The sequence below is a fragment of the Chelonia mydas genome, chromosome 5 (genome assembly GCF_015237465.2).
Source record: "Chelonia mydas isolate rCheMyd1 chromosome 5, rCheMyd1.pri.v2, whole genome shotgun sequence".
In the NCBI taxonomy this organism is placed as follows: Eukaryota; Metazoa; Chordata; order Testudines; family Cheloniidae; genus Chelonia; species Chelonia mydas.
Window position 1 is genome coordinate 83,061,774 of NC_051245.2, and position 13,894 is coordinate 83,075,667.

At 40.1% G+C, this 13,894-nt stretch overlaps 1 protein-coding gene across 5 annotated transcripts in view; it reads left to right on the forward strand.

Annotated features, from left to right (window-relative positions):
* The window catches only part of SEMA4D (semaphorin 4D), a 149,763-nt gene extending 136,398 nt beyond the window's left edge, over positions 1-13,365 (forward strand). For 2 of the 5 annotated variants that reach the window (XM_043547628.1, XM_043547630.1), the window contains 2 exons: positions 11,291-11,500; positions 12,323-13,365. In XM_043547628.1, coding sequence (XP_043403563.1) covers positions 11,291-11,500; positions 12,323-12,468 — 356 coding nt within the window. In that variant the 3' untranslated portion in view covers positions 12,469-13,365. Of the gene's footprint in view, positions 1-6,909; positions 7,993-11,290; positions 11,501-12,322 lie in introns of those variants that run through there. The other 3 variants (XM_043547629.1, XM_043547631.1, XM_043547632.1) reach the window with 3 other exon arrangements.
* Positions 13,366-13,894: the final 529 nt, after the last annotated feature.

Genomic DNA, 13,894 nt, shown 5'->3' on the forward strand with positions numbered 1-13,894 from the left:
CCCTATTACATATTAACAGACAAGGCCTGAAAGCTGGTCACTCAAGCTTACACAACCAACTAAATTCATACTGAAGACAGACTTGCATCAAAAGCATGTAGTCCTGTTAAACTAGACTAAGAATGTCTTTGCTTTTGTTGGTTTATGTCTCAAATTCATTGAGAGCCTACAGTTGTTATTGACTCATTATAATGTTAACTGAGCACTTCCTGTTTCAGAGACCAGTGACCCTGCTTTGACCGATCACACCTATCTTGTATGCAAAACAATTCTAAGTGCCAATATTATTCCACACCTCTTTTTCCCTCCCCCTTTCTGGAAAAAAATCAGTTAACAGCATCTTCACAGAAACCTTTGAAAGTAATGTAATGTTTTTAAATTCTTGGTGATAATGGTAGATCGGAACAAACTGAAAACAGCTCCCTTGTTAGACTGACAGTTGCTAATACATTGACACATTTGAAGACAAAACTGAATGCAGTATAACCTGGAACCCTAAAAGAAAAAACTGCAATGGGGACAATTATCATTGTTGGTTCATTTTAAGTGAATGTTTTCCTTAAAAGTCTGTACCATCCTCCAGCCCCTAGACGGTTGTTTACAAATTTAGCCTGGAGCATGTTAGGCCTAAATTGTATAAACTCTGAATCAACAGGGTAAGAATTACAAGGGTTATATCATCCCCCTTTGGGACATAAATAGGGCCCTACCAAATTCATGGTCCATTTCGGTCAATTTCACAGTCACAGAATTTTAAAAATTGTAAATTTCATGATTTCAGCTATTTAAATGTGAAATTTCACGGTGTTATAACTGTAGGGGCCCTGACCCAAAAAGGAGTTGTGGGGGAGGGGGTTGCGGTACTGCTACCCTTACTTCTGCGCTGCTGCTGGCAGCTGGGCGGCTGGAGAGTGGCGGCTGCTGGCCGGGAGCCCAGCTCTGAAGGTAGAGCAGCTGCCAGCAGCAGCGCAGAAGTAGGGATGGCTGGGTATGGTATTGTCACCCTTACTTCTGCGCTGCCGCCTGCTGTGCTGAGCCCTCAGTCAACAGCTGCCGCTCTCTGGCTGCCCAGCTCTGAAAGCAGCAGCGCAGAAGTAAGGGAGGCAGGGTGTGGTATTCCCACCCTTACTTGTGCACTGCTGCTGGCGGGGCGCTGCCTTCAAAGCTGGGCACCTGGCCAACAGCCGCCGCTCCCCGGCCACCCAGCTCTGAAGGCAGCACAGAAGTAAGGTGGCAATACCGCGACCCCCTAAAATAACCTTTCAACCCCCCTGCAACTCCCTTTTGGGTCAGGAGCCCCAATTTAAGAAACACGTGTCTCTCCCATGAAATCTGTATAGTATAGGGTAAAAGCACACAAAAGACCAGATTTCACGGGTGGGGGACGAGGTTTCATGGTCAGTGACGCATTTTTCATGGCTGTGAATTTGGTAGGGCCCTAATTATAAATCAGCAGCTGAGATCAGAGAGAAATGAATTCCCCCATAGTATAATATTGTGCAATTGACTAGGATCAATGAGATTTTCCCCTTCTACTGAATCATTAGGTACAGCAGTAGATTACATTGTTCTAGTATACCATTCATATGTTCCAAACTACTACCTTAACCAGCATAGTGAAAATGGCAATGCTATAAAAAACATCTTCCCCTTAAAAATTCAAGAGAGGTTTTTTTCTCAAGCTAGAACTGGTGTTGTAGTTATAATAGTTATTCTTAGCATGTATGTAATGTTTTCAAATGCACCTTACAAACAGTAGTGGTATTTTTTATTTTAGTTTTCGACAAAGTATCAGTGAATTTTGTTTATAAATTTTATGCACCTTCATTGTTAAGAAATTGGATGATTTAAGTTGGTACATCAGTCTGGTGGGTTTTTGTAACTAATAATAACAAGGAAGTTAAGATCAAGACAATGTGAAATCTGATTCTTTGCAGTGGGATTTTATCACTGCATTATTGATCACACTTCAAAGATCTGAAGTACATTTTTAAAATTAATTTTAGAGTGGTATCTATGTGTTACATTAATAAGGAGATCTCTACTGTCTTTTGGCAATGTACCCTGTTGAGTTCCTATTATAGAAAGTGAATAATCTCCTGAGACTCAAATATACAGCCGATGATGTGTACCTTCTAACTTGGGTAGAAAACTTACCATTGGATACCTGTATGAACCTACCACTTTGCTGCTTAGTGCATTACATAATGATTAGTGAAGTACTTAGGATCGGTAAGATGTAAGGTCTCTAGTGTAGCCGCTCTAAGCTGACAGGAGAGAGCTCTCCCGTTGGCTTAATTACTCCAGCCCCCGTGAGAGACGGTAGCTATGTTGGCGGGAGAAGCTCTCTTGCCAACTTAACACTGTCCGCACCGGTGCTTCAGTTGGCATGCTGTGTTGCTCAGGAGGGTGGCTAATTCACACCCATGAGTGACACAATTTATGTCGACTTAAACTGTAGTGTAGCCATAGCCTTTGTCTCAGTTACACAAGTTGATCTGGTTATTAAAATACCAGTGTTCCCACTGCCAACCTAGTGCACTCACACATGTTATTTAAAATCAGTGATTCAGTCTCTCTCATAAGGGATTCCAAGTGGGGGAGGAAGTGATATTTTGAGCTGGCATACTATGCAAGACACAAGAACAAATTGTTTACAAAATCAGCTGTGGTAAACTTACACTGTGACAAAGGATAAGACATAAGCATCCAGATATACTGAATTTAGCTTGTAAAGTTTGCACTCTGAGTTACCTTGTGGTATGTTTTTGACCCAGATATGGTGTGTAGATTCTTGCAGTGGACTCCAAGACTCTCAGAAGAGAGAGGGGTTCTTTGTAGATAGCTTTTTCTGAATATTGGGAGATTGGTTTTACTAGACTTCATATCTTAGCCTCTCTCTTCTTTTGTAATACAGATAAAGTTCTTAAACCATTCTTTGATCTCCTCCCCCATGCCTAACATGTATCTCATAGGTTCTGTAGTGCCTTAGACCAGACTAGCAAGCCAAGATTTACTGCTAAGCCCTTGGCACCAGTAAGAATTTGGATTTCACAGTCCTAGATTGTAAAATGCATTACTGATCAGTGATATGCGTGGACCCATGTTGCAGCAATGAGGCATTATATTAAGAACATTTGAGGACTATAAACAGAATATGTTTTGCCAGCTTCCATGTTCTCTCTCTTAGAAGGGGTGATTAGGTGTCCTTGCTTAGTGTTGGGTCATGAACACGAATGAGGACCTAATTTTCTGCCTCCAGCTAGGATCAGCTCTTTTAATGAAAAATCCTTACCTTTCAGACTGCTGATATTTCCATTATCTGGAGCCTGAGTAAATCCCATTAACTTTTACTGTTCCTGCTGAAATCACTCACCTGCTGTATATAGGTTTTATGTACCTCTCCCCCCCCCCCCCCAAGGATCAAACTTAATTTCTGCCCTTCTCTAGCCTTCTTCACACCATATCCCCTCTCCTCCAAAAGATGAAGGTAAAATGATGGGACGTATTCCCTTGTTCACTTTAGAGCACCGCAGTTAGGGTTTTTTGGTACATGCTTTTCTTCCCCAGTGCCCCCAGAGAGTGGCTATGTAGATGCCCTCCGTAAACAGTCTGGGAAGCTGAACTTTATTTTGCCTTACCTCTAAACTAAGAAATGAACATCTTATCCCTGCTACTAGATGCAAGAGGCTACCAACCTGTTAGAATACTTTAAATTAGAAAACCCATAATCTGGAAACTAAGTAATCCCACTAATCCCTAGTGTTCAGCTTTCTAACATGTATTATCTTTTACAGGCAACTATGTAGAGTTCCTTTTGTGAGACCCTTCTTGGACCCACCTAGCTGATACCTAAACTCATACTATTGACACACTGGAAGCAATAGGTTGTAAGTGGACTGACTTTTCCAGCCTTGTAGACAGGTCAGCGGTCCTCTGGTTTGTTCTCTTTGCATTTTTTACCGTCTTCAGGGTAGATGCTTGGTCTTACATTCATACATGTGTATTGTGCAGTGGTGACTGGATATTTTTCCCCACAAGAGACATTCTATTGTTTTAGTTTGTACGTGCAGCATCTCATGTGCAATCTATTTAATCTTTTCCATAAGGCTGACATCAACACATTTTCAGTGTAGCTATTCTGTAAATTTAGCAGTAATTTAACAAACAATCCAGTTTTGTGCAAGCAGCAGGTTGTGTTCTTTAGATATGAATTGGCTGCTAATTGAAACAAACAGTATTTTATGATACATAATGAACCCTCTGTCCAGGAGTTGGAGAGATCTGTTTTCCCATGTTTCTCTTTGTGACTTTAGCTTCTATTGAAGCTAATCCACTTTCTCTTCTACAAGGGTAAGGAGCTGGTACCTCCATACAAACATCTTCCTTGTCATTATCTGGAAAGCGCAACAGCAGACCACACTTTAGGTCATATCTCTGGACTTGTTGCAATCTGTTCATGTCAAGAAACTTCCTTTCCCTCTGCAAGTGCCCTGTTTTCTTACTTCTTGTTCACAGGGGTTTGCTGAGTCACAGCTCTTATGTCTGCTTCAGTTGTGTCAGTTCATTATCAGCTAGCCTGTGACTCACTCAGGCCTGGTCTACGCTAGGGGGGGAATTGATCTAAGTTATGCAACTTCAGCTACGTGAATAACGTAGCTGAAGTCAGTGTACTTAGATCTACTCACTGCGGTGTCTTCATTGTGGTAAGTCGACGGCTAACGTTCTCCCGTCGACTCCACCCGCGCCTCTCGCCCTGGTGGAGTACTGGAGTCGATGGGAGAGCGCTCAGCAGTTGATTTCTCACATCTAGACTAGGCGTGATAAATTGACCCCTGCTAGATTGATCGCTGCCTATCGATCCAGTGGGTAATTTAGTCAAGCCCTCAAGAGTTCTGCTTCTCATCTAGCCCTTACAGTTTCCAAATAGAGAATCACTCAGCCTAACACCCAGTTTTCATTCGCCCGCTGTTCAAAGTATAGTATTGGTAGTTGCCTTTCTAATGTAACAGGAATTGCTCCACCTGAGGCATGCTCTCTCTTTTTCTGTTCACTGCTTTGAAAAGACTAATCTTGCCTTTCACTTTTCTGTCCTGTGGCTCCTGATCATTTTTTCTGCAACCAGATTATACAGTTTGTTAAAACCTAATCCTAGTTTTGGCTGAGGGATTCCTAAATGGTTCTGATGTTTTAATTTTTTTTATTGCAGTACAGTATGTTCAGTTCAAACCAAACCTGTAGACCAGCTGTTACTCCAGATGTCTCTCATTTTTGAGATTAAGAAATGTCACTGTTCCTGTATGGCTTTTCTGAACCAGCTCCATGGCTGCCAGCCACATCTTCTATCTCTATATATTTTCTGTTCTTCCATACCTGTACACCATTCATTAATGACACCCTTTTCTATTGGCTCTCTTTATAGTGCCTTTCTCTCATCATTCCAACCATCACTACAAAGAGTCCTTCTTGTTATCCTGCTTTAGCACACACCTGAAATGCCAGAGTAAATTTTCATTAGGCTAGTACAAAAGCCCTTCTATTCTGAGATGAAGGTTCTCTGATTCCCTTGCAGCCATTGCTGATTAATCACTAAAGTTCATTGGATATCAATTCACTGGTGACTTTTAGAGATTAGCTAAGTACAACTCTAAGCTGTTTATTCTTGCTAGCAGCTCACTCTTTGCTTTTACCTGATTACTAGTCACATTCCTTTACTATTTAATTTCCATCCTTGATAATCTTAGAGTGACCTTCAGGGAGACCTGATCTAAGCTTCTTCATTTTAGCTCCAGGAATAGCATGATTCTGGAAAAATACTACATTAAATTGTGTAGTGGCAGTGTGACAGCATTTCTTGTGTTCTGCATAATGCATCTTTAAGTGGCTCATTAAGTGGTGGACGCTCACTTTCTTCCCCTCTTTTGCAAGGCGTGGAAGCCTTTTGGCCACAGGACCCAGGATTTTCCAATATTCTCCTTGAGGCAATCTTTCTTTCTCGTACTACTGCTTCTCGTGTCAAGGAAACAGCTCACTCCAATGAGCTGTTTAAATTAGTATCTCAGAGGTTTTTTGGAAGCAGTCTGCACTCTGTTTCAGGATTAGGTTTGTATACAGTGAACCCTTTAATAATCAGTAAATTGGTAGTAGAATTTTAGTATTCTAAGTGTTCTTGCATGTTGCCAGTAGAACATCTGCAGCTGTATTCTTCATACATTGGAGAGTTTTTTACTTTGCTTTTTAAAATTGTAATTTTTAAGGGAATTCAGAACATTTCAAATTTCAGTGACTAAAGTTAGGCACCTAAATCCCTAATTAGGCACCTAAAAAGTGACCCAAATTGGAGGTGATGAGGTTCTGCAGCTCCCATTGATGTGAACTGGAGCTGGGGGAACTTTAAGTTTCTGATTTTCAAAGGTGTTAAGTCTAAAAATGTTGGCTTTGTGTGAAATGTACTAGGGTGGCAGCTCTGGAAAATGAAGCCTTGTATATATGCACACAAGCATAACACAGGTAATGCAAGCTTCTTTTCACTACCCAGACAATCACTCCATACTGACCGGGAGGAGCTTTCCAGAGGAAAAGAATAGTTCAGTCTCAAGATCAGTGCTTGTTGGGAGAGTGGTGCGTGGGGCTTTTTTATGTGAATATATGACAGACCATTAATTTTACTCCTTTCAAGTAAATCTCCAAATAGTTGTCCAAGTGTTGATTGCTTTCTGTAACTAGTGACTTTGCTTGAAACAGTGGCTTTGAGATGACACCCCTGAAAAGTCCATTTCCTAAGGTTGGTTTTACTATATTGATGGTTACATGTGCAGAATGGCTTCTGATGTATATTGCACTCCTATTATTATGCATTAATTTGATCCTTTTCTTTCATTTTATAATCCTTTTTTTAAATCTCTCAAGCACTCACAAAGAGAGGATAACAACTGAATGTAAGTATTTAAATATGTTTGAAGACCCCAAGATATGAAATTCTATGGTCACTCAGTGAGCAATTCTCTTGTATTCAATCTGTGTTCTACCCACTTCATAAATACAAAGGAAACTATAAATTTTCTAGTTATGACACCTGATTGCCAACTATTTCTCAGCAGTATCAATACTTCTATCGTCTGGTATCATCACCTAATTTAAAAAGAAGCACAGTCCTTTGTATTGGATTCACCAGCACATCTCTGCAAGAAACTTTAGCAGACATTCTTTCATTGAATCTATTAAATATCACTTACAGAAACAACGTATCTCAGAGGATTCTGGAGAGTTAAAGCTGAGTTACACATAATAGGTGTTTGAATCAAGATTTATGCAAATCATAATATAGTACTTAATGTAACCCAGAAGATTGGGGAGATCAAGGTGTTTCCTAGCAATTGTTTTTTTTTTTTTTTTTTTAACCTGTTGCATGCTTCTGGGAAGCTGAGCAAATGAAACTAAGTACCACAGTGGAAGATGTGATTAGATTAGAGAATCAGGACTGAACTACCGTGAAATGTGCAGAAAGGCCAGTAAAGCTTTCTTTCCCAAGCAGACCAAAAAGGGCACAAACATGTTGTTTGCATCCTGGTTGGTTGTTGTAAAAGTCTGATGTGCAAAAATCTTGCAGTGTGTGTGGGAAATCCCAGTACTGTTGACTATGCATATGTTTGTGGGAAGACAGCAAAGTAGTCACTTGTTCAGTGACTCCCCAGAGTGATGACCCAGGATCACACTCCTTGTGAGATAACCAGAACAAGGAAGTTTCTAAAGGGATTGCCAAACCCAAGTTTGTTTGTTTTTGGAAACTACAGCTTTTTTAAAGCGTCTGAAGCCTTTCCAAGACCATTATGATTTTTAAGAACCGAGATTGTTTTGGTAATGAAAACAGATCAGGCGCTTGGCAACTCTTTTGGCACTTCAGTATAAATGGGAAATAGCATGAAATCACACTGACTTGCATTTCTAATTAATTGAAAATAAGCTTGCAGGAAATGGTCTTCTGCATTAACCATGCTGTTTCATGATATGGCCCGCCCACTACTGTAGGAAAGGGGACATTCTAGAAGGTCAAGATAGTAAGTAGCTCAAATCAAACTTGGTAAAGTTAGTAGCTGAGCTACTATGAATCCATTTGTTTGAAAATGACACTCTTAAATGCTTATGTGGTGTCTGGGCACCTGCCAATCTTTAACGTATTTATGCTCACAAAAACCTTGTGAGATAGTGAAGTATCTTAGCCATTTTACAGATCAGGAACAGAGACACAGAGAGAGGGGACTTGTCCAGAGTCACACAGGAAGTCTGATAAAGCAGGGAACTGAACCTCGATAGCCCAAGTCCCAAGCAAGGGCCTAATCACGGGACCCTCTCTTCCAAACAGCAGGAGGATGAGTGAAAGATCTGTATTTTGAATAGAATTAGGATTTTGAGGGAAAGGGAATAAGTTGCTTCATCTTTATGTTGTTTCTAGTGCCAGTCATCTTGATATTCTGCTGTACAATTACCTTTGCATGGAAATATATATACTTATCCAGACACTGGTATATTTGCAAGGTCTTGAGAAGAGTTAGTATTATCTAGGATGGCTTGTCATACACTGCATTCTTACTCTTTGTGGTACTTGAGTACACGGAATAGTTTTACACTAGCTCCTTTAAAAGAAAATGCATATTGCAACTGTTGAAAAGCTTGAATAGTGAACCAGGCAAATTACTAGCTTAGTATAGCTTAGTATCTCTTTTCCCCCTTCTGGGTTAGGTCACTGCTAAAAGCAACAAATAGTTAAATTTAGTTGATCAGTAATATATATGATACGATGCCAACTGAGTGGGAAGATAAGATTAGATAAGGTCACATGAATTCTTATGGGACATGTCATAAAATGAAGTGTGTTATACTAGTAAACCAATTACCTAGTAGCTGTTCTCTGTTCAAACTTCCACAGTATTCTCTAGCTTGCTCTTTTTAACAAGTATTTCTAGACTTTCAATTGGTCAAATTTCAATTTCTCTAAGAAATTTTGGAAAAGCAACTAATTTCCTCAGCTGTTGAAGTCATTACTAAATTTATCCCTTCCACTGTATCAATGAACTTTCTCTCTCCAAGCGTTTTTTATCTTGACATTTGCAAAAGTCCATTTTATGTCTTCTAACCTTTTAGTTCGAATCAACTTTTTCTTTTTAAACTGATCTTCCATATTTGTGGTGGATCATTTCTCACTTCTCCATTTCCAGGGATAGTAAAAGCTACATTAACTTGTTACTCTTTATTTGCAAGAAGAATGCAGTCCCTTGCAACATTACTATCAATACAATGCCAGAGGTATGCATGGCACCTAAGCCAATAAAACACTCTGCTCGCCTAGAAAAGTCAGTAGGAAACTACGTAAGGCATTGAAGAATCAGGATCTAAATTTTTAATTCCAAGATTTGATTTCCTGAAATTAAAATATCCTTGGACTTTGATGACACATTTGGGAGCAGTAGAAAGAATAGCAAGAAAATCTCTATCCTTGCCCGATTCACTACTATACTGAATTCAAGTTTCTTCTGGGCATTAGTCCCACAAGAGTCCTTTTAATTATCAGTCTAAATCGCAGAATTGGTGTGGCCTTTGTTTTTTTTAATCCTGACCTTGTCGTTTTTTGAGTATAGTTTACTGTACAGATACTGGGGAAGCTAAAATACCAGTATCCTGCAAATAGTCCAGCAAACTTTCATTTCCCTTGTCTTCTTGCACACCTGGGCTGTTGCAGATGTTGAGGGTTAGGTATTTTCAGTTCATTATATATTTTTCCCAAATAATTTAATCTCTCCCATCTTGATTGTCAGCTGGTATCTAAGTACTATTAAGTATATTGTGCCAATCTCCTATCTCTTCCCTTTTATCTTGCTCTTACAGAATGGTCCTATCAAGGTTTAATTAGATCATAATCTCCATCATTCACTACCACTTTGTTGTTTCTTTGCATTTGTGTAAGGTATTTTAACAAACAGGAAGCTTTTCTTATTCCTTTAACTTCCAAACCACTCCACTTTGTCTGCTGAAACCCGAGCTAAGGACGAAGGTTTTTTGATATGTGTACAATGCCTACTGCATTGGGTGTGGTGGTAGAACACTAATGTGAAAGTTCCCCATTTTCCATGCAAAGCCTACCTAATAAGGTCTGCCTGTTTGAACCTAGGTCAGTGTCCCTCTTATGTGAGAATCACTAATCCAAATCAACTCATTATACAGTTCATAGTAATGGTTAGTGAATCCACCCCTTGCAATGTAGGTAAGTCTCTCTAATATGGTGTCTCCTCCCTTCGTTGTCAACAAAAAGAAGCCTAAGACCACCTGCCTCACTGCTATCTTCCCTCCTCTATTCTTCAATAAGGGTGTTTGATTATAGGTCACATGGGCACATCAGGACTTGCCTTCAGAATGGTAATGGATTTTTTTTTTTTTTAAAGTTGTTAGATATGGAAAGCCGAAGACAGCATACATCCCTGTTTTCTTTATCTGGGCAATATCTGCCTCAGCTAAATTCCTAACTGTACACACCAAGCAGAATTGCATTTGTTTGTCTTTGATAGCCCCCATTTTACTTTATCCCAAGAAAACAATGTCAATCTTTGGCTTGGTTGCATTCTGTTCCTCACGGATTAGGCAAAAAGGCTAGATAGCTATTTGCCCTCTGCTCCTCTTACCCTAAGATGCCAAGTTCTTTCACCTCCTTTATCTGACTACCCTGCTGACACTTGTGATGTCTCTTCTGTTTCATCTGATTTTGCTTCCATTACACCTAATATCTTCAACTGCTCTGAGTTTCTGGCCTTTTTTCTGCTACTGGCTTGTACTTGGTATTGGTCTTCTTTTCAAGAAAACGAATGCTGCACCTCTTGCACATGGGATTACCTAGGTTCCCTCACTGTCCAGTCTATAATCATGTTACTACTTCCAGGGGTGGCTTCTACTTTTGAGAATGTCAGAATCCCGGCATTTCTTTCCCACTTAACAATTCCCTGAGAATCTCTTCTGTTGGAGTGCTAAGCTTTTATTCTTACCTGATCATCAACACTGGCTCTTTGTCCCCAGTCTTCTGACCACACTGCACTCAAGAACCATAGGAACAAACAGAGCCCTCAGAACAGTTCTTATCTTCAGCTATTTATATTCTAAAATCCAGAATCTGGTGCTGTCTAATCACCACAATTTCAGGGTTTCATGTTAATGTTTCATCACACTTTAATCTACATTTGACACTCTCTTCATTTTTAATTTCTTACAAGTGGTTTCTTCAGTAATTAAACTAACATTTTCACAGGTCCCAGTGATGCACGTTTTGTCTGGAAGAAGAATGGACAGAAAGTGGAAGTGTGTGTCAGTGAGCAATCTCATGCGTTGGCTGATGGCAGAGTGCATATTCTAAGCTGGGTGAAAGATGCTGTAGCAGAAAACTCAGAATACCATTGTTCAGTCCTCTCAAAAGCTGGAAATAAAACATCAAAAGTGCTCATCACAGTGGAAGGAAAAGGTAGGCTCTTGCAGTGGGTATGCACTGCTCATCCTGGCCCTGATGCAGGGAGGACAGCTTTAAAATTAGCTCACCTATAAAGACCATATACATGCTTGAAGACTGTCACTATTAAAAAAACACTCTAATTTCTAAGTAAATTTAGTGTCCACTTCATATGTTATTGTAGAAGGGATTCCTAGTGCACAATATTTAAAAGGCTGGCTTATTCCCATGAGGGCTGCATTTGTTTCTGGAAGGAATAAATAGCATATCCATATTGACTAATGTGATAGCTGGTGAGTTATGAAAACAGGCAGTCTGCTGACAGGTAATTTCGAAACAACAATAAAACATGTTCATTTAGACAAGCTTGGATTTTTAGTTTCCTGATTGAATACAGCTGTCAGCTTTCTATATTTCCAGTACTGATTTACTGTGTTTGGTAGCTACTTCAACCCCCTGCCATTTATATTACTGAAGTCACTTAAAATTTCCAGAATAAGCACTTGCTGAAGGGTTTCAAAAGTAGGTGCTTAACATTAGGCTCCTAAATCCATCTGTAGGTACCTAAATAAGGAGCTTGATTTTCAAAGGGGCGGAGTGTACCCATCAGCTCTCCCTGAAGGCAATAGGAGCTGTTGTATTCTCAGCACTTTTGAAAATCTAGCCAAGTGCTCTGGTGCCTATTGATTCTGGGGATCAAGAGAGCACCAGCATTCTCTCCAAACTCCACTGATAACTCAGATGTTTTTCAAAGCTTCCCCTGAAGTCAATGGCAGATACTCATCTATTTAATCACAGCCTATTCATATAGCTTGTTTCATTACTTACAATTTTCAGATAGTGCTGGTCAGGCTGGATGGGTAAAGGAGTATGACAGCTGGAAAAGTGCAGTCAGTGAACATCATGCAATGATGCAAAGCTGGAAGACGACCTGGGTAAGCTTCATGACATGCATGTTGTCTTATGCTATGCTGTTTAAGTGAGTGAGTGGGAGGAGTCTGAAAATCCTTATTTTTGACTTACCACTATATTGGACCGAGAGAACAGGATGGGATTCCATTTGTAGTCCATATATAGTACTGCCTGCTTGTCATTCAGTTACTTCTAGATAAAAATTGCCTTCCTCTGGTGTTTTAAGATCTAGTACCTTGGGGGTTGATGCTAGGAATGAAATCCAGGTTCCTATAGATAACACCAAACTGTCTCCAGCCAGTTGAATCATACCTGGATATGTTGTCATCAACTCAAAGTCCACCTTAGGACCAAGACAAATCAGTGAAGTGTGAGCGCATTTTCTCTCCTTCCTCCTCCCCTTTGATTCTATGAAATGGATGGTACTATCAGTAGGCCCAACTTTCCTTGATAAAGGACCAATGTGGGGTGGGGATTTGAAGTGGCTTTCCACTACCGCTACATCTATTCCTTTCTCTAAGAAGTGTACAGACCAGGGGCTTATTTGGCTATTGTAAATAATGCCCACCTGCTCCTGCCTCCAAGGGACTGTTACAGCTGCTAAGGAAAGCTGGAGCCACAGGGCTGCTTCCTGGCTGATCCCTTTTACCCCAACACCAAAGACTGTGGGTATGTCCCTTAAGCTGCCATTATTGCCCCTCTGCACCACCAGTCTGATGACCAGATTCTTGGTTCCATGTAGCCACTTCCAGTGCTTCTGGTCTTGAGGAAAAAGCAGATTCAAGAGATAACATACCCTTATGGGCATGACAATTCAGCTTGATAGATCTACTGCTAGCTCATAGGGTTGGCTTTAATATTTTCATATTAAACAAGCTGATTTTATTTAATCTAGTTTTCTAAAGTAAAATGAAACGGTCTTGTTCATTCAGGAGAGTTGCAAGAAGAAAGACACCCCCTAATGGACAGAGACAGGAGTAAGAGTTGGCTGACAAGGAAATGTCTGTAAAACGAGGCTTCCAGTACTCTAACCAGCATCTCTGAAAAAGGATTCAGCAGATACAGTAGCTGGCAGGGGAGCTTGCTGTTCAGGAGAATCTGCTGAAAATTTAGGCAAAACAGGATTTCCTCATTGCACTGAAGAATGATTTATCTACTGCCAAGACAACTCCCCTACCCCTTTTGAACAACCTGATATCAGTTCTTTTTCTGCTAGTTATTGAGGAACAAAGTGTTCCTACTGAGACTTGTGGTGCTCAAACATTGTAACGCAACCCCTAAATCCTGTTTTAAGCAGACGAGGTAACTTTGGTTGTGATGCTCTAACATTATTAAAGCAGTGGAGATTTAACAAGGATTTGGATCACTTATATTTTTCAGAAAAGTAACGGGGGAGAGTAAGGTTTACCTTGAAAGTCTGTTCTGGCATTTTAAAGAACATTCCTTTTTGGTGGGGGCAAATTCACTTTCCTTGTTTGTATAAATAGGCAGTAAAGC